This window comes from Truncatella angustata, assembly GCF_020726525.1.
Source record: "Truncatella angustata strain MPI-SDFR-AT-0073 chromosome Unknown BKA67scaffold_3, whole genome shotgun sequence".
Lineage (NCBI taxonomy): Eukaryota > Fungi > Ascomycota > Sordariomycetes > Amphisphaeriales > Sporocadaceae > Truncatella > Truncatella angustata.
This window is the reverse complement of record NW_025763383.1, coordinates 2,106,083-2,125,100: the sequence shown is the minus strand read 5'-3', so window position 1 is coordinate 2,125,100 and position 19,018 is coordinate 2,106,083. Positions and strand designations below refer to the sequence as shown.

General features: G+C 50.7%; 6 protein-coding genes across 6 annotated transcripts; 3 read left to right on the top strand and 3 right to left on the bottom strand.

Moving 5' to 3' along the window:
* Positions 1-582: 582 nt before the first annotated feature.
* BKA67DRAFT_591881 (uncharacterized protein) lies at positions 583-3,237 on the top strand (the record flags this gene model as incomplete). The annotated part of the gene is made up of 2 exons (XM_046104773.1): positions 583-960; positions 1,093-3,237. The coding sequence occupies 2 exons, from the start codon at positions 583-585 to the stop codon at positions 3,235-3,237; spliced, it is 2,523 nt and encodes an 840-aa protein (XP_045959835.1).
* A 599-nt stretch (positions 3,238-3,836) lies between these two features.
* Positions 3,837-5,159, top strand: BKA67DRAFT_561105 (uncharacterized protein). Its single transcript, XM_046102505.1, has one exon. The coding sequence runs from the start codon at positions 4,073-4,075 to the stop codon at positions 4,760-4,762; it is 690 nt and encodes a 229-aa protein (XP_045959834.1). The 5' UTR covers positions 3,837-4,072; the 3' UTR covers positions 4,763-5,159.
* A 1,622-nt stretch (positions 5,160-6,781) lies between these two features.
* On the bottom strand, positions 6,782-8,344 carry BKA67DRAFT_657500 (uncharacterized protein; the record flags this gene model as incomplete). The annotated part of the gene is made up of 1 exon (XM_046107127.1): positions 6,782-8,344. The coding sequence occupies one exon, from the start codon at positions 8,342-8,344 to the stop codon at positions 6,782-6,784; it is 1,563 nt and encodes a 520-aa protein (XP_045959833.1).
* A 2,159-nt stretch (positions 8,345-10,503) lies between these two features.
* Positions 10,504-12,088, top strand: BKA67DRAFT_591879 (sugar transport protein; the record flags this gene model as incomplete). Its single annotated transcript, XM_046104772.1, has 2 exons — positions 10,504-10,530; positions 10,601-12,088. 2 exons carry the CDS (start codon positions 10,504-10,506, stop codon positions 12,086-12,088), a joined length of 1,515 nt encoding a protein of 504 aa, XP_045959832.1.
* Positions 12,089-12,500: 412 nt separating this feature from the next.
* Positions 12,501-14,336, bottom strand: BKA67DRAFT_657498 (isocitrate lyase; the record flags this gene model as incomplete). Its single annotated transcript, XM_046107126.1, has 4 exons — positions 12,501-12,858; positions 12,943-13,838; positions 13,894-14,049; positions 14,106-14,336. The coding sequence occupies 4 exons, from the start codon at positions 14,334-14,336 to the stop codon at positions 12,501-12,503; spliced, it is 1,641 nt and encodes a 546-aa protein (XP_045959831.1).
* Positions 14,337-15,873: 1,537 nt separating this feature from the next.
* Positions 15,874-18,310, bottom strand: BKA67DRAFT_515992 (neutral trehalase; the record flags this gene model as incomplete). The annotated part of the gene is made up of 4 exons (XM_046097774.1): positions 15,874-16,021; positions 16,074-17,940; positions 18,005-18,068; positions 18,128-18,310. The coding sequence occupies 4 exons, from the start codon at positions 18,308-18,310 to the stop codon at positions 15,874-15,876; spliced, it is 2,262 nt and encodes a 753-aa protein (XP_045959830.1).
* Between the last annotated feature and the right edge of the window lie 708 nt (positions 18,311-19,018).

Genomic DNA, 19,018 nt, shown 5'->3' with positions numbered 1-19,018 from the left:
CCGATCCCCCCCTCTCGTGCTTCTCCACTGCGCAACCTTAGCCCAACTTGATGAAGCTCTAGGCTAGGTTTTACTCCGTGCGTACATTGTACAAGAGATTGATTCTTCTGTTGCGTTGCTTCGAGATGCCAGGGTGTATACTTCCTTTCCAGAGGTTACAACCTTATGTTCCGAAGGCGCCTGCCCAATACCAGCGAGATAAGATGCTGTAGTGAACAACCTCTTAGCCGTAAGCTGTCGCGACCCCGCTGCAGTGAAATGGTTCAAGTCCAGCCGATCTGCTCAAGCATCTAGACCAGTCTGACTGCTATGCATGCATCCGGAGATCCTCCACGAAACGAAACGCTTTTTTTCTTCTTCTTTTCCCTTCACTTCCCTTCATAATCTGATGTTGGCTGTACCTTGCAGTTCTGCGCACTTGCATTGGCAGTGGATTGTCCGAGTACTGTAGGTCGTAAGCCACAAGTGTTCAATTCAATTCAATCAGCTCGACGCATCAACTTCGAAAGTCGTCGAGCTCTTCCTAGGAGGGTCAGCGGGTTGCATGTCTCTCATTCTTCAACCTTGGACTGATGAGTCGCAATGGCACTGCCTCCACCACTCGCCTTTCCCGTCTCGCCAGGGACAGATGTAGTCGTACCAGCGCAGCTGGGCTTTTTGGCCATCTTCAACCCGTCCCTAGGCGCTACCGATGAGACCATTGACGACCAGATCGTCTATTACGCCTCGGTCAACTCCCAGCAGCAGAGCCAGCCTCGCCGCAGACACCGCTCCAAGGCCAAGCCCACCGACGGAATCTCGCAAGACGAGCGCAACGAGAGACTGAGGCAGATTGGACTGGCGCAGGGCATGGTCGAGTTTGGACGCGGCTTCGCTGATGGAGAGCCGACTGATGTGATTGAAACGGAAAAGTCAAGAATTGTTCTCAGGGAATTAGAGCCCGGGTGGTGGATTCTAGCTGTAAGTTTGGATCCCGTTTATTGTATACAACGCAACAGACAAATGTACGAGCAAAGGTCTACGGAGTATACGTTTCGACTCTAATCTGATATAATCAAATCATACCAAAGCTAACCACCGTCTTCTTTCCAGTCCATTGATCTCACAAGACTTCCCCTTCCACCGCGCCTGGGTGGCTCTGCGAAGGACGTCGCGCTCGACAACGTCGAATACTCCTCGCGCGAGGTCAAGCCTGCACTCCTCCTCCAACAAGATCTTTTGCGCGCGCATTCCATCTTCCTGCTCCATCACGGATCATCTCTTAGCGCCCTTTTCGTTCGATCGAACAGAGCCAAGTTTGTGACTATACTGAGCAGATACTGGGATATTTTTCTCTCGACCTGGAACGTGCTGCTTCATGGAAACCCAGCATGCGCCGTCTTTGGCGGTATCAAGATGGCCGCATCTGGAGAGCTGGGCGTTGGCGTTGGTGAGGAAGAAAGAGGCAGTGGGGAACGCGAAGTCCTTGAAGGGTTCGTTGGAAGAGTCGAAGGACTTGTGGACTTGGTCGTTTGCAAGTATGGAGATGCTGATCTTGATGCCGTCTCCGAGGATAAGGCGTCGACTTCCTCGCAATTACCCAAGTGGATCGGTACCGGAGAGGAGCCAGGCGCTGAGGACGGCGCCATCTTCCTCGGCGTCGGCAGTCTGTCCAGAAAATCGTTGCGCAACGTCACCTTTTGGATGGAGGATCTTTATACCTGGGGTGAAGACGCTTACGGCGTCAAGGAAAGTCCGACTTCCACGAGAACCAAGGGGAGGCAGCACAGAGTGAAGTCTGTAAGCAGCAAGACCGAGCAGGCAAAACAGCCAGCTGGGACTCTAAGCACTGGAGAAACGGATCAGGCCAAAGACCAGGGTTTGGCGCTGCAAGGAAAGGCACAGGCGATTGGCGGCAGTACCGCGCACAACGGCAGTACAACTAAACTGATGGATTATCTCAAGCTGGGTTACGGCACACATTGGTCCTTGGGAGGTCATGACGGACCACCCACCAAAGCCGAGCACGAGAATGAGCCCGAACCCGAGCGTGCCAGCACGGAGGAGACTTTTGCCGACCGGCCCAAGCTAGAGGCTCGCACGTCATCTAGGCCTGGTGTTGACGACAGGATTGGCCATTACTTGATAGGCTTGCAAGGCGATGTCCATGACAGTGGCAACGACAGCTCAGATCCCGACTTGGAGGAACTACAGTCTCGAACCCTCCTGAGGACTTTGACGGTAGAGCTGGAAAGGGGAGTTCACCGCCTGCCCGAGGAAGAGAAGACGCAAGACCTCAGCAGTGGCAAAAACGGACTCCCAAGCTGGAAGCATGGCAGCAAGAATCACCAAAACCCAAATTCACACTTTGACAGCCAAGATCGCAACAAGTCTGTAAAGATGCGCGTGGTCGTCTATGTTAGCAAGCCTTTCATCTACACTTTCCTTTTTCAAAACAGGACAGACTCGCTTGCTTGGGATAGTCTGTATAAATCGCTGCACTATCAACTGGAGCCGCTTCGCAAACCTCTTGCTCTGTCAACGCTCTACCGGCCCGAGAAACCAGACTCGGGAGGTGCAGCGAGCCACATCTTCGACTTGATCTGGGACCCCAGATCACTAATGATCCATTCTACAATCCCTAGTATCCCAGACACCATGCCCACTTTGGCCCCAGATTCCAAGCAACAGAACAGCTGGTCTCGCTTGGAAGCTATGAACTCGCACATGCAAATTGTGCAGACTTTTGCGGGAACACGGCAGTATACCGGTGAACTTGAGCGAACTTGTAAGACGAGCCGCGGTTGGTGGGTGGTTTGGGCGCGAATACTGCAGACGAAGGAGGTCACCTTCACTGAGCCTCTGACAAGCGATGGCAGGACGCCGCCGACTCTCACTAAGAATGACAGTCAGGATTCAGAAGTCTCAGAATCGACGACCGAGTCTGGCGGCTTCTATCCTAGTGCTGCATCCTCTTCGAGCGGCATAGCCATCCAGTCTGGAGAGACCGCCAAATGTTCCGAAGAAACCCAGAAGCCGGAAGAGTTGAACAATAAGAAACGTAGGCAGAACAAACAGAAAGTCAGCAAGGAGATCTTCCTTATTCGGAAGGCTGGCGAAAGCGGGTCTAGGAGTCGTAGCCTCAGCCAGATTTCAGAGGGCAGAGAAGGTTGGGCCGATGGTGCCAGTCGGTTGGCCCAGGGAATCGGCGTGGATACGAAGAAGTATATTGAGGGTCTGCTTAGTCTCACGCAGTGAGGACGCAATAACAAATGGCAAGCAAATGATTGGGAATTTTCGGAACAGTGTTTTTGGCGTTTGGGTAAGCATTTCTAGCATCGATCAGGGCGTTATATATCCCCAGAAGCTTATAGGCATCTCGATTTTTCGATGATATCATAGAGTATGTGGACAAGGCTTCTGGGCCCAATGTCGATTTAGCTCGTGATCATGATCATAAATCACCTCTCAGTACGGTATCACAAATATAAGGCACTTACATTGGGATGTTATACTGGATACTATGTGTAATTTTGTGTGAATCTTACGCCCTGGGCATCCATCGGACGCTGTCTATACCTGGTGCGATACAATACTAGAACTCTGGGAGCATGTCCTCCGCTTATCAACTGCTTAGGCAGTTTAGCCACACTAGTAAGGCGTCTACCCCATATTCCCTTCATCCTTGCCGGTCTTTTATGGCCAACAATATTGTCTAATCATTCTCGTCGTTGGTGAGCCCCACTCGACGAAACAAGCCCGGGGTCTGACTAGCAACTAACTACTTTATACATAACCGCCACACCCATGGGATGAGCCCACCATTACAATTCTTATAGATTGACTCAGAAAGATCACGTATCTGACCACAAGTCATCACGTTACCGTGATATACGGAGCAATGCAGCAAATACCGGAAGAGATATGGCAACGAATCTTTGTCTTCCTCCAGAAGATGAGGACCGCGTCTTGCCAAACAAAGCGCAAGTAGACCAGAGATATTTTGCTCTTGCCCGCTTGTGCCGCATTTGCACGGCATTTCGACGGATAGCAGAAACCGGCAACAGATCAGCGATTCGCTCTGAAAGTCGTGATGTCTCTCAGACAACAGCCAGAGCGGCGCGATGAAGTTCGTGGCATCTCCGTGCCTACCTGGGATAGGTCCAGTAAGGCTAGTCACAGAATTATATCTCTTCACCAGGGTCTCTGGAGACTCTGGTCTCGAACGAAGACACTGCTTCCGAGCGATAGAGACGTGCTTCTGTCAGTTGGGGAACTGGTAAGCCAGAGCCACAACGGAGTTGAGCTCACCATATTTCTTGCCATTCTATCGACACAACTAGATATACTTGGTTGTACTATGACCCCCTGTTCTTGTTTCTGGGAACTCTTCATCCTTAGCCGTGAGAAAGTGCCATTGCAGGCGTTGGCCGAGCCCAACAGGGGTATCCGCTTCTTCCCGAGGCTGAGGGAGATCCGACTGCGCAACTACGACCTGGAGGAGACTGACACTCCGGCAGACGTCTCCGTCTACAATCTTCAACTGTTGCTCGTCCACCCCACGCTCGAGACCGTTCAGACTCGGGGGTGGTCCTGGCGCAAGCAAGATCTTCTATTCAAGCAGCTATATCTAGAGGCTTTCACCTCAAGCGTGAGGCACCTGCATCTCTTGGTAACCATGATCGATGGCTCTGGAATGCAGGACCTCTTTATCTTCTGCCCCCTGGCTCGAGAGTCTGGAGATTCGTCTAGGCAGCGAACTGTATATAAAAGGTGGTTCTGATCTCACACACCTGGGCGAAGCTCTTAGGGAACACGGCCAGCATCTGCAGAAGCTAACACTGCGTCTCCCAGACCTTATGACTGGTGGAGCTGCATCTCCTGCGTCATTATCTGTGTATGGCGAAGGAGATACATGGACAGGCTGTATCGGCTCCCTTGGCAGCCTAACGAATCTGAGAGAGCTTAGTATCTTACCGTCGGCGCTATATGGACGGGAAGTAGGAGTTGGAGATTTGCCAACAGACGTCTCCTGGGCCGAGTATCTGTCTAGCTCATTGGAGATATTCCACATGTACGGTTCGTTGGCCGACATCCTTCGAGAGTACTCGTCAGCGCTTTCTTTCTTTCTTTCTTTCTTTCTTTCTTTCTTTCTTTCTTTCTTTCTTTCTTTCTTTCTTTCTTTCTTTCTTTCTTTCTTTCTTTCTTTCTTTCTTTCTTTCTTTCTTTCTTTCTTTCTTTCTTTCTTTCTTTCTTTCTTCTTCACTCTTATACCTCTCTCGCTAATTCTACGGAGCTCATGATATCGCCTATCCATGACAACAGAACTCTTCGTGATCTTTTCGCAATACTCCTAGAAACCCCTACAACTCGCTGTGAAGATGTAATTACCAATTGCCGATATTGTAGTAATGTGCAGCGAGAAGAATACATGCCTTCGCGAAATACACCAAGAGTTAATTTCAGACATCAAGCCGGAGGTGGGCAGTGCTTGTGGACAGGAATGGTCGGACAAGTTCTGGGAGAGTTTTGGCGGGAATGTTGGGTGGGCGGCGAACTCATTGGTAGGTTGTATGTTATACTATAGGGTGGGGTCGTTTGATGCAAGCTTGAAAGTGTAGCGATCAGACATATGACATTAGCATGGCCAAGTGGCGCATCTATAACTTCTCCTGGCGTGAAGGAGAGTTCGAGTCCATGGCGAACTATCCAGACAACCTCCCAACTGCTAGGCATCTTCGTCTCATGTAATCCCGAGTTTAGGGTCCTGGGCTGGCAGATGTCCTCCTTCGATGCCCTAAGCTCGAAACTCTGGGTCGGTTTGGGATGGCTCGAAGGAGGAGAGGAGGAGACAGTCGATGTGATCCTCTTTAACGAGCTGAGGAATAGTCTTAGGGATTACGGGCAAAACCTGCAAGAGATTATCATCATTCCGAACGACAGGTCGTCGTGGGAACTCGACACTAGAGCAGGTCGCCAGGGGCCATGACTGATGGAGCTTAAGAATCTGAAAGTGTGAAGATGTATTTTCACAGTGCTCTGTGGACATCAGACTGATGATCATTACAGCGGCCACGAGAACTCAGATTATGAAGGAGAGGCGGAGTTTGATAACAAACCATCTCTCTACGAATGGCTACCGAGCTCTGTGGAAGTGATGGATTTCTGTTAGGACTGTACGGGGTGGGAAGACACCTCAAACAAATTCTTCTTGTACTATCCCCGCAGGTTCGCGAGATACTCCTCAGTGGGCACGACACGCTGGAGGAAGGTGGGATGGAGATCCCATCCGGAAAAGGGGTTGTCTGGGAGATGAACAACAACAGTCCCACGGGCCCTGTTTTGAGGGTTTCAAAAGGGTGGCATTCGCATGGCTAGAAATATATTTCCTTGATAGTATTGTATTAAAAGCAACTTTTCAGGCAGGCTCTCAACTAGAGCCGATTTTAAATCAGATCATTCGCAACACTAAGATGACAACCATATTCGGTGTGTAAAATTGTCTGTACTTGAAGTCTACTCAAAAAACTGTCTGTGTTTGCACATACCATGCATCTCGGAGTTCAAAAGTCCCCTCTTCCACGTGAACTCTGGTTTCCAAGCTAGGGGTCTCTATACGTATACAAACACGCACCTCTAAGCAGGTCCACACTAAGTATGGAGAGGCCAACGAAAGCACAGTTCAATCTTGCGATCCACGATGGCGGTGGGAAGGAGGAGGCTATCATGATCGTGACAGTTGCGATGAAATCTCAATATCGTTGATTTTCTCAAAATATGGTATTGTTCTTATAATGGGGTATCATGAGCTCCAACTCTTCTTTCTACCTTCTGCTATACTATACAGTATACGACATCTCCAGTTCTGGCAGACTCTCTCCCGTCCCAAATTCTTGAATTTTGGACCTACAGGACCGGTCACGTAGTGATATTGCCCAAACAATCTCCATTGGCGCGCATCATTCAGACCGTAGAGCTTATCACCCCAGGGGCCCTCATAGTGAAACCAATTCGTTGGGGCGTCTGGGTTTTCTTTGACAGGCTCCAAACCCTCCCCGTCCCTTGTCTCAGTGTAGTCATACCAGTAACCTCTAAAGTTCTGAGCAGGATCCCACAAGGGACCACGATCGGTTTGATCCTTCAGCATCTTGAATGGAAGAACATAAGGGTGATCGCCAGGCATAGCGTACATGGCATGGCTGCCGACAGCGCTATAAATCACAGGCCGCTGGATCTCACTTATGTTCCCACGCTTTTCTATTGCCTGCCAAGCATATGCTTGTCCGCCTTCATGTTCGCTGAAGAACATTGCACGCGGCATTCCTGACTCAAAGCGGACCATGCAGTGTTCCCAGTCACCCACGTGGTTACCGAACCGGATCCGAGCGACTGTTTGGCCGAGGTTGTAGGCATAGAAGAAGAACCAGAATGCGTCGACAATCCCCGACCCTTTGTCCACAAGAACTAGCGTGGCAGGTGCTTTGGAATATCCCGACTCGTCTGGCTTATGTTGCGGCGTATCCCCCAAAATCGCCTGGCTCTCCACTGAGCGCTTTGAGCGGGGCCCTCGCGATCTTGGTGGGGGGTAGCGACCGTTGCGTTCTCGAGGATCCGATATCCTTTGCAGCGGATGATCTCTATCTACTTCTTCCCACGTAGTGCCATCAGGCAGACGGCGCGACCCTTCTGGTTCAGCCGGTGGTAAGAAGTCGTCACCGTTGTCTTGATAGGGCAACGGGATGTTTGCGCGGCTATGGAGCCATTTCGGCCTAGACTCGACGTTATCATTGCTTGTAAGATAGACGACGCCTTCCTCCGAGTCCAGCCCATGGAGTGCGCCCAAACTAAGGGGGTCTGTGACATTGAGTTTGTCGTCTCCAGCATATGGTGTCATGTGTTGAATGTGGTCTGCAATGTCCGATGGCCAAAAGTTTTCGCCCGAGTACAGATGGACAAGCGGCGCATACTTCAGTACATAGTCGGGTATCTTTCTGAGCCTTTCCTGATGCGCCGCCGTCTTCGGACCCTGCGTAACACCTTTGTCGACTCTTGAATCCTCGGCCCTTTGCTCCAGGCCAATGAACCGCAATTCCAATCTCCTCAGATCCCCTCTATCTTTTTGATTGTCTCCGTCCGCAAGAGCCGGTGGATCCGATCTCACATGCAGTATACCGCACAAGCTCAGCCAGCGACAGGCCTGCCTGTCTAACCAGTACGGCGACGTACTGACCCAACGAGAGTTGGCTTTGCGCTGCTCTTCATTCGGAGGTGTCGGATTAAGGACCCGTGGTACCAGCCATGACAGAAGGCTAATGATTAAAATGGCAAGGAGAATAAAAGAGATGCGACGTAGATGGTACACCATCGTTTGTTTCGTAGTTGACCGGCTGGTCGCGCCGGTATCGCTGTCGGACTGTCGGTATAGTTCCTTGAAGGAAAGTGATGCTTCAATCTATGAGCGAAGGGATAAGATTTGTGCCATGCATCGAGGACAGAGACAAGAGAAGAACGAGTGAAATCGGTTCAGCTGGAATGGGTCATGTTGGAGTAAGAAGTGATCGCCAGCACTGCCGTCATTGCCTGAAGGAATGGAGGCTGAGCGGCGAGGCGATCGTAGTGGGGAGTGGTCCGAGAACCTCGAAAGAGCCTGATAGTAAATACATATGTGTAAGTGAGTATATCACACAGTCCTAAGTAACCATTTAACTAACTTGCAAATCGCTCTAGCGTTTAGACACGCGTGGGGTCCCTCAATGACCCAACTGACAGGCTTAGCGCGATCATGGGAGAACCGCTTATCCCCATGGCATCTCGACCACGTGTTGGCAGGCTGCCATCACGAGGAATCCTATGTTCTAGACGGTGCACTCAGAACAGGTAGCTAAGCCAATGTAACCTAAGATCATTCAGTAGGAACTGTGAATGTCACCACAGGTACAACTGGTATGTCGTGTCCGCTGCATCATTTGTGGTGAATCGATCATAGGAGCACTGCAACCCCGGTGCACCAACTCTACTGCGCTTGGGTAGCTTTGAGCTGCTCTCTCGGTGTATGTGTCGGTCAAACGCCCGGTGGGCAAGATCTGCAACCCAAAGGGTCAGGCATATATATGCCAACGTATGCGCATGCTTGTGATGTGTTGCAACCTGCTCCGATGCTGCTGTTGTAAAATAATCAAGCTTGCTCGTTACTTTTCGGCAGGTCTAGTTGTCGGAATTTGTGCGGTATAAGTGGACACAACTCTGTACACTTTACACGGCAGATTGACGGACGAATTCATTTATCACCACTACTCTGCAGCAATGCATTAAGAGACATCATCAGACCCGTTCCTGACAGATACGATCACGTGTTCTGCGTATATCAGGTTGGCTGCAAATACAATGCGACAACGTCGATTGAAGCAGCTGGCCACCCGGCATTGCCTCAATGACTGAGGCACCATATAATCCTCCTCACCACACGAGCGAGAACACGTCCGTCCTGGATTGTTCGGTGAACTTCAAACCAAGCTGTCTCCGTACAATGGATCTTTGGAATTTGTCCGGCACCACCGGAGCATTGCGGAGCTAGGAGCTTCATTGTCGCGACTCGTGACGGAATGGGTTGGCGCGCACTTCGGTTCGGTTGACTAGGTTACGGGGGAGCGGTCGGCGGTCGACGGTATGTCATCATCAAAAACATTTCATTTGGTCGATATTGTACTCTCGACTATACCGCCAGCACAGGAGATTCCAGACTGGAGTCATTGGAACTTTCTGAACTCAAATTTCCAAGGCAATCGTTGACACTCACGAGGGTGCCATCTTTGTTAGGAGACAAACACTGAAGCATGCTGGCGGCGTTACATGCAACTCCATGTTGTAAGCGATCATGCTCTGCGAGGCCTAGCTTTGTGCAAGCTTGTGCCACGTGAGATTACTTTCAGCCCTCAAGCGAGGCATGGAGCAAAGGGAACGTTCTGAACGGCGCGCATAACTTAAAACAAGCATGTTGGGTTATAGATTCGGGCCTCGATATTCCTTCGAGTTTCTGGGACGAATTGAACCACCCCATCTGCTCCAGGTTGACTTTGGAGTATGCGGAGAATGACTCTCGGCTCCCCACACAAACCCCAGGCGCCCCAGGTTCGAACCGAGTATGCATTACCGGGGGCTGGGAAGCGTTAACCATTGGCGCGCATGTAGAGCCCTGCCGCCATTGAACAAGGGCTATGCTATTTCCACCAGTTGAAATCATGTCCAAAAACGCTGCCAGATGGGTCTACGACGCATCGGTATCACGAGCCGAGTAGCATGCAGCCATACCCATCAATGAAACCCTTGACTTCTCCAAGCTTGCACGTCGTATCGTGCGGAGAAACGCATGTTTGTCGGTGGCCCGTGAGTCCGCTCATGATTGTTATATATCATGAGCAAGGCGCGGAAGTCTACAGTCGTATTCTCTCGTGATCTTGGCCTCAGTACTTGAGATTCTGACAATACTAAATCGGACATAGCAGAGTTTGCTGACCGACAGTCAAGATGCCGTTATCACCGCATACTTACCAGGTAAGCTCCTTCACCACATCCACAGTCCAGCCCTGGCTTTGGAAAAGTCTAATGACCAATTTGTAAACAGTTTCTGGTCGGCGTTTTCGCCTCCATGGGCTCTGCCCTGTACGGATACGATCTTGGTGTCATCGCCGGTGTCATCGGCAGCGAACATTTCTTGGTGGAATTCAACAAACCAACCACGGCACAAACCGGTGCCGTCGTTTCCCTCTTTACGGGCGGTGCCTTCTTTGGTGCCATGTTTGCCGGTATTTCTGGTGACAAGCTGGGTCGGAAAATGACTATCTTCCTCGGTGCCTTGCTGTTCCTCGTTGGTGGCGCTGTTCAGACGGCTGCCCAGACCCTCAACTACCTCTACGCCGGTCGTGCGTTTGCTGGATTGGGCGTCGGCTTCTTGACCATGATTATCCCCCTGTACCAGGCCGAGATTGCACACCCTTCCATTCGTGGAAGAGTCACCGCTCTCCAGCAGTTCATGCTGGGTATCGGTGCGCTAATGGCTGGATGGATTACGTGGGGAACCAACATGAACTACAATGACGATAAGCAATGGCGCATCCCACTTGGTATCCAAATGTTACCCGCCGTTATTCTTGCTGCTCTCATCCTCTTCTTCCCCGAATCGCCCCGTTGGCTCATCGACCACAACAAGGCCGAGAAGGGTCTACAAACCCTCGCAAACCTCCATGCCCATGGAAATATCAATGACCCCTGGGTTCAGGCCGAGTACGCACAGATTCAAGAGGCCATTGAATTCGAGCATGAGCATGAAGCCAAGTCTTATGTCGAGCTTGTCAAGAACAAGTCCGCCTTCCGCCGACTCTTCATTGCCGTTGCTCTACAGGCTTCCGTTCAGATGACCGGTGTCTCCGCAATCCAATATTTCTCAGTCAACATCTTCAAACAGATTGGCATTTCTACCAATGACGCGCTCAAGTACCAGGCCATCAACTCGATCCTCGCCCTCATTGCTCAAGTTACCTGTATTGCCACCATCGATCGCTTTGGGCGCCGCTGGCCTCTCATCATCGGCAATCTCTTCAACTCGCTCATGTTCCTCATCGCTTGTATTCTTCTCTACAAGTTCCCACCGGTGACTGATTCAGGTAGCACTGCGGGCTGGGGTTTCATCATCATGACATGGCTTTACAACATCTCGTTCTCATACTCCTGTGGTCCCCTCTCGTGGATCATCCCCGCCGAGATTTTTGACACGCACACGCGATCCAAGGGTGTCTCGATCGCGACCATGACCTCGTATGCTTTCAACACCATGATCGGACAAGTGACGGATATTGCCATAGAGAGAATTGGTGGTTGGCGCTACTTCATCGTCTTCGTGGTGTGCAACTTCACCAACGCCGTCTTCTTCTTCCTTATCCTCCCCGAGACCAAGAAGGTTCCTCTCGAGGCAATGAACGACCTGTTCAGAAACGCGCCGTTGATCATCGGATTCAAGAGCAGAGAGTCTTACCAGGCAGACCTGCTGACAAATGAGCTGGATAGACGTGCCGAGGAGAAGGGCGCTGCTAGGCACGACGAGGTGATTGCTTAAGCCTTGTGATCATACTCAATCAGGCTGGAGAAAAGCAACGATGGAGCTGTATACCCTCGGAGCGGCGAAATTGTTAAAGATAAAAGATACATAGTGAAGTGTCTAAAGTCAATCAAAACACTAGATCCGCAATTGACCTGATGTATGTCGGAAGATCTTACTTTGTGAGCGTCGAATATTGTAATATGAACGAATGAATGGATGTATACCGTAAAGAATTGTGCTGTAGCGTGGTCATTGAATTACTGTTGGAGCACATTCATCGTCACTTAACCTTGAGAAGGGGGACAGGAGACTGGCCATCAAAGGTTTCAATACTTGTTCAAGTACGTAGCTCTAAATCTGCTGTAACGAAATGCTAGTGCCGTTCCCCACACCCCAAAAAAGATACTCGTTATCCAATAAACTTTTTCTAATGAAACTGATCCTCTGTCACACCCTTGCCCATGGCACTCGTGCTCGAGATACCACCCGTGACCATCTTCAGCATCTCATCACTGTAACTCGCACCGCTCCACTTCTGGTGCTTGACCACATCCACGCCGCCGTCCATCTCGGGCTCCTGCACCAGCTCGCCGTAGGCGCGCATGCCGTTCTTCGCGTACGCCCGGGCGAACTGGTCGCTGATCAGCGCCGTCGTGTGCAGGCCCGCGAGCGTGATGAACTGCCAGCAGTAGCCCAGGGATGCCAGGCGGCGGATGTAGGTCTCCTGGTCGTCGCGGGGCATCGCCGACTTCCAGTTGAACGAGGGGGAAAGGTTATATGCGAGCCTTGAGTACGAACCCTGTTAGTCACAGCTCCATATTCACAACTGAAACGATGTGTAAAAGGGGGGGTGGGGGGTGAAGACTCACTTTTGCTCGGGCCAGACCGCATGCACACCGTTGGCAAATTCCTGCGCCTGCTTGAAATCGGGCAGTTTGCTCTCCATCCAGATGGCGTCGCAGTATGGTGCATAGGCGATCGCGCGATTGATGGCGCAGTCACAGCCACCCTTGAGACGGTAATATCCCTCCCGTGTCCGAGGCGCGTCCCAATTGAAGTAGATGTCAACGTTGGTGATGCCATGAGCGATGGCCTTGGCCTCGCTGATGCTCTTGCCCTTGGACTGGGACACGTACTGCTGGATTAGTTCTTTCTTGTTCTGGTACGCGCCCGCGCCGATGGCGTCGACGACGGCCTCGTCAAAGCGCTTGAGGCCGGCCTGCTTGATCCAGGCATCCTCGATGTTCTGCAGTTCTTCGCCGGTCTTACCCGTCTGCTCCGCAGCAAAGAGGAGGTCATTCAAGGGCTGCAGGTTCGGGTTTGTAGAGCCCTGAATGAACGCATGATCGCGAGGGTCGATCGTTGTGGTGATGAGTGTGGCAGCCTCGGCATCTGTACGAGCAACGGCAAGCAAGTCGGTGCCCATGATGTCAGCCTGGGCGCGGATGGCGACCAGACGGTTGATGTGTTCGCTGATGGGGACGAGCACCTTGCCAGCCATATGACCGCACTTCTTCGTACCAGGGGCCTGGTCCTCGATATGTATACCGGCGGCGCCAGATTCGATGAAGAGCTTGGTGAGTTTCATGACAGCCGTGAGACCACCATGACCTGTGTCGGCATCCGCAATGATCGGTCGGAGATAATCGATATTCTGGAGTTTTGTTCGCTCCGCTTTCGACACGCTGACGCGCTCGTTTCTTTGCTTTCGGTCGTGGAACAATTGTGCCATGAAAAGATGCTTCACCTTGTTCGGGACAGTTGTCTGTATCGATCTATCAGTTCGTGACCTGTAGTATGACGATGATTCTATGACTTACGTAGGGATAATCAGCCAAATCTGGGCCAGGCTCGTCAGATGAAGACGCAGTTGAAGATGATTGCCAGCCAGAGACATAAACCGTATCCAGGTACTTCGCCATTTGTGTGACCATGGTTGGTTCCAAGCAGCCATAAGTGTAACTAGCATCACGGTTCTTGGGTACATCAGTATTATAAAGTCCAGAAGTTGAATCCAGGATATGGCACATACCTTGAATCGGCCCTCTAGGATATTCCACAACTTCTTGGACTGGGCACTACTGGGGTACTCAATCTTCAAATGTCCCCGTTTTGAGACAATCTGTTCCGCAGTAAAAGGCCTCTTGGTATATCTCCATCTGGAATCACTCCACCATGTTTTGACGGCTTCAACCTCCTTGGCAAAGAGTTCGTCTTCAATGTTGGGATCCACCCCAGCGTTAATCATATTGTTGGAAGCCATATTGGGCAATGTTGGAGCAAATGGCAACTTGAATTATAGCCGATACGAGAGGGGAGGGGTAGGTACTCCTAGTTCTTTCAGACCCAGGAAAATGGGATGACTATGCAAATCTCGTTCGTTGTATAATAGTAGGGAAGAGGTCAGACGACAAAGACTGGACTTATAGAGCAAGAATTTGAGGCAAGTCACAACAGATGATGTGAACAAAAAGTCAAGGAACTGAAACCTTCAGCATGACGGAAGATTACTCACTTACAAGTCTCTCTACTTACATCCCGATTATGGAAAAGCAATCGGGAAAGATCGGTCGAACGGCAATGGCCCAAGCCTTACTCCCACATCTGGCGTGACTCCTGCATGGATCCTTGCCTCCGGTATTCCTTAGTGCAATATTTCATGTGCTAGATGATACAGCTTGGCTCCAGAGCCTGTGGCAGATGCAAAACCTCGGCGCTTTACGCTGGGCGGAATGGCTGTTGACAGAAACTATGGCCTGGATGAAGACAGGACCGGCCGAAAGGGGTGTTAGTCAGGCGTGACTTTGCCGTCATTGGCCGAGATGCCGAGCGAGCGGCCATGGAAATTGGGGTACGCCCTGGAGCGCACCCCCGCATTAATGGAGAAGAAGCTGGGGCAGCCGCTTCAATGACGATAAGGAGGTGTCGTGGCTAGCATTTGACAATGACACTACTACGCTAAAGAAAGTCTGAAAGGAGCTCTGTTGGCAGCCAAGGTCTCGTCAAATCACCACAAGAATCCAATGCCAGGTCGGACTGGAGACACACCAATCACGTAGCGTGAGATAACGTCGTTCATGGTATCAGAGATACGCTGAATTGTTGACTCTAGAGTCTTAGAAGGTGCTTTGTATTGTTCGCCTGGTATCGAGCGGCTAGCTTTAGATACTAATGGGTATGTCAAGTAGCTGTCCGGCATGTGAAAAGCAATTGCGTTTATGGAGTTGGTCATGCGCGACTGGGGCTATGAATTACCCGAAAAGTCTGCGGGTAGCTCTCCCATTGGTTGCAAGATGAGCCTCGGTTGATCCGGATATGCCATCTACTGGATATATTTCATAGACCAAGCTTGTAAGGTCCTTGCTGCATTATCACATGAAGTAAAATCATTGACTTAACCTGTGTGGGCATAAAACTGTCACTTGCAGACTGTAATTCTAGACAAACTCAAACTCAAATTCCAATTCCTTTTAAACTAGGTCATTGGTATTGCAAATCCGTCCCCCATGAATAATGCTCCGAGTACCGGGTGATGACGTCTAACTCATGATACACATAATGACAGCCTTGCGATGTAGCAAGCTCATAAAGTCAAACTCCCGCAAGCCTCCGTCGCGAAACCATACAGTCAAGCACAGCGTACAGCCCAAGACGCCGACATAAAAGCCCCAATAAAGCCAACCATCCTTCCAGTCTAGGCTATTACAGAGTATGTACGTGACTAATTGGATTGGATATCAGTGCTGATCATCTTGCAACCGGTATCTACGTTTATGGTGCGTAGCAAGCAGCTTGAAGGATTAAGCCAAGTCCTCGAGAATTTTCTCTTCCCTGATTTGCTGTGCTCGGTCATAAGTCTCCCACGGAGTGAGAGCACCTAGAGCTCGCCTCATTTCCGTAGTGACAAACTGAAGACCATAAACATAGCTGGCATTGACCCAGCCAAAACTGAGATATTGTCAGTCGGCATCATTGAGAACAGATTTAGAGAAACACTTACCCTTCTTTGGCAACACCCTTGAAGTCAAGACCTTGGTTTCCGTACTCAGCATCGACTCGGTGAGGATCAATTGGCCGCGTAACATCGTACTTTTCAACCACGACACCGTTGTAATCGAAGAATGCCTTGGTAATCATAAAGAGCCACTTGTAAGCAAGTTTCTCGGATAGCTCATGGTATCCATATCGATACAGGCCTGTCCATGCAAGCATTTGTTGCGGTGCCCACCCATATGGGTAGTCCCATTGTCGATTCGGTCGCTCAAGACTGATCTCGCCCCGAGATTTCTTTGTACCGGACAGCAGGCCACCATATGCTTCGAACAACGGCACTGCATTTGCGACCACCTTGGCAGCTTTCTCAGGGTCGGGCACGCCAGCCCACAGTGGCCAGAAAGTGGTGCAACTTTCGTATGAGCACGTTTCCTGCTTGACTGTGTCATAATCGAAGTACATGCCCTTCTCCTCGTTCCACATATACTTATGCATAGCAGCCCGGCGTCTCTTCCATCTTCGGTCCCAGATGGCCGACGTCTCAAGTTGGCCAGCCGACATGGAGCCACCACACCACTCAGCCGGGATGGTGAACTTGTCACCAAAGACGTTGCGGATGGTACGAGAAATATCCATCTCATACTTGTAAACAAGCGAGTTGAGGTCCACCGTGGCAAGGTTAGCACATACGTGTTCTAGACGGTAGGAGGTATCGTGACCAGACTCTCGCACAGCTCGATCGTGAAGGAAGTACTCGTCAAGCTCGGGTTCGTGGATTTCGTGGTGGTTGTAAGCTCGAATGAACTCTTTGAAGGACAGGTTGTGCTTCTTGGCATAGGGCTCGAGAATGTGTACGAAATGCGTTGCTTCCGTCTCAGGAGGCACTCCAAAACCTTCAGGCCGATATCTCGAGAGCCCGGTTTTGGGGTCGAGCCGCGGCTCCGCCATCCAGACACAGTAGTACTCCTTGATAGCTGCCAAAAGAGCAATGCGAAGGAAGTCAAGAGCGCCAGGTTCATGCTTGATCTTCTCGTAAACTCGCAAAGCCATATCCGTCAAGAAAGGGGGCTGAGATCGAGAGAGGTAATAGGATCGAGTCGCGTTGAGAATCTTGCCGTAGTGTCTGATGCAGAAGCAGAAGTTTTGGACCATTGACTTGGCTAGATGAACTTTATCGTTCACCAGCAACCCTAGGGACTCCATGTAGCTGTCCCAGCCGTAAAGCTCGTTGAAGCGACCGCCGGGAACGACGAATGGAAGACCTTGCAGCGTCTTTTCACCTGTCTTGGGGTCTGTGACTTCTTCCATTTCCACAGCAAGCAACCCCGGCGCATCGTTCAGGTCTCGGACATAATCCGGTGTGATGGTTTCTGGGAGCACCTGAACATCCAATCGGAGCTCTGGACGATCAGCCGCTACCTTTCGGTAATACTCTATTTGCTCAGGAGCACCAGGTGGAACATAGATTCGGGGACGCGGGTCATCAGTCCAGTCTTTTGGATCTTTGGCAGCGATCTCAATGCTAGAGGCATCGATTCTTCGGGTTAAGCCTTCCCAGAATTGATCCTTGATCAATCGAGATAGCCTGCTCACAGGATTCTCGTTGAGTCGGCCAATGTCGAGGATTACTTGCTTTCGGCCGAATTCTCTGGCCATATGAAGCTCTTGCAAAAGATTGGAGAGCATGTAAGTTCCTCGGATATCGAAACGGTTATGTCCGCCAGACCCTGCGGTTCTTAAAGAGATGACCTTGGGACCAGTGTCTTCAATAGTGATCTGCATGTTTCCGTCCGTGTCTTCCTGCGCTGCCAAGCTCTCAAGAGTATGGTCCACGTTAACAAGAAATTGGCGCGAATGGGGTCTGCTTGACTCATCTAGTAACTTCCACGTTAGAAACAAGATTAACCGTTTACTCATCTCAGAAGCTCATCCACATACCGTGACTTCCTCGCCGATGTGGCTCTACCAATGCCAGGCGCTCTATTTGCTGTGACAAGCCATTCTGGTATTATCAGCCAAAGCTCTACTATGCCATAGACATCAAGGGAGATAAAAAGATACCTGAGAATATGTACGACTTCGATTGTGGAAGCGGCCCTCGTGCCTGGCCTCGGAATTGTAGTAAGTAGCAGCAGGATCGTAAACACCATGTTCGTCATTGCCAAGGTTGTAGTCTTGGTGATGGGACTTGGTGGATGAGATATTAGCCTGATCTGGCGTAAGGTAGTCGTTCTTGGACGGCATGGCCATTATTGCTCCGGGGGAGGTGTACGTGAGCACTTCAAGCAAAGCGCAAGCTATGTGTGGTGTTTCTTGTCACTGCTTCGACAGCAGAAACCTAAATTGGCTGGTCGGATATGCAGACTGTGTTCAGTCAACTATGCACAGGCGGAGCTTGGCTCGTTCGGGTTTGTGGTTTGTGGTCTGCGGTGGGCAGATAGATGGAGATATTCGTCGGAGGAAAGACAACTGCAGTCTTTCAGGTTGGTAGAAATGAAACTGATGCCGCTTGAGGTGCAGCTACCATAGCTTTCCAGGGACTAGGGATTAGAAAATGCTTGCGAATGACCGCAAGATGCCGTAGAATCTCGTAAATGAATGAGGTCAAAGGTTGTCGGGGCGACTTGGCTCGTTCCCTTCCCTGCCGGAGCTTATGGAAGACAAAGGCTGACCGCCACGCAGAAACTGCGCACGAGGACAGGACAGTCAGAATCAAGGAGGGGTCTTGAACCGTTCGTTAGGTAAGGTTAGGTTAGGTACGATAAAAGGATAAAGGATAAAGGAAGGAGCCCCTGCTTTTCGTCAAGAGCGATCTCGGGCGACGTGACGGCAATGGACAGAGCTGGACTGTTGATAACGGATTGGTTCTTGCGGTATTGTTTTTGGATCAAATCACGATAATTCTTCAGGTCAATGGCGGGCGATTGGGGGGGGTTTACAGTTACACGATCT

Bases quoted from the DNA above. Each gene is read 5' to 3' on its own strand.
- BKA67DRAFT_561105 (XM_046102505.1), top strand. From the start codon at position 4,073: ATGTCTCTCAGACAACAGCCAGAGCGGCGCGATGAAGTTCGTGGCATC.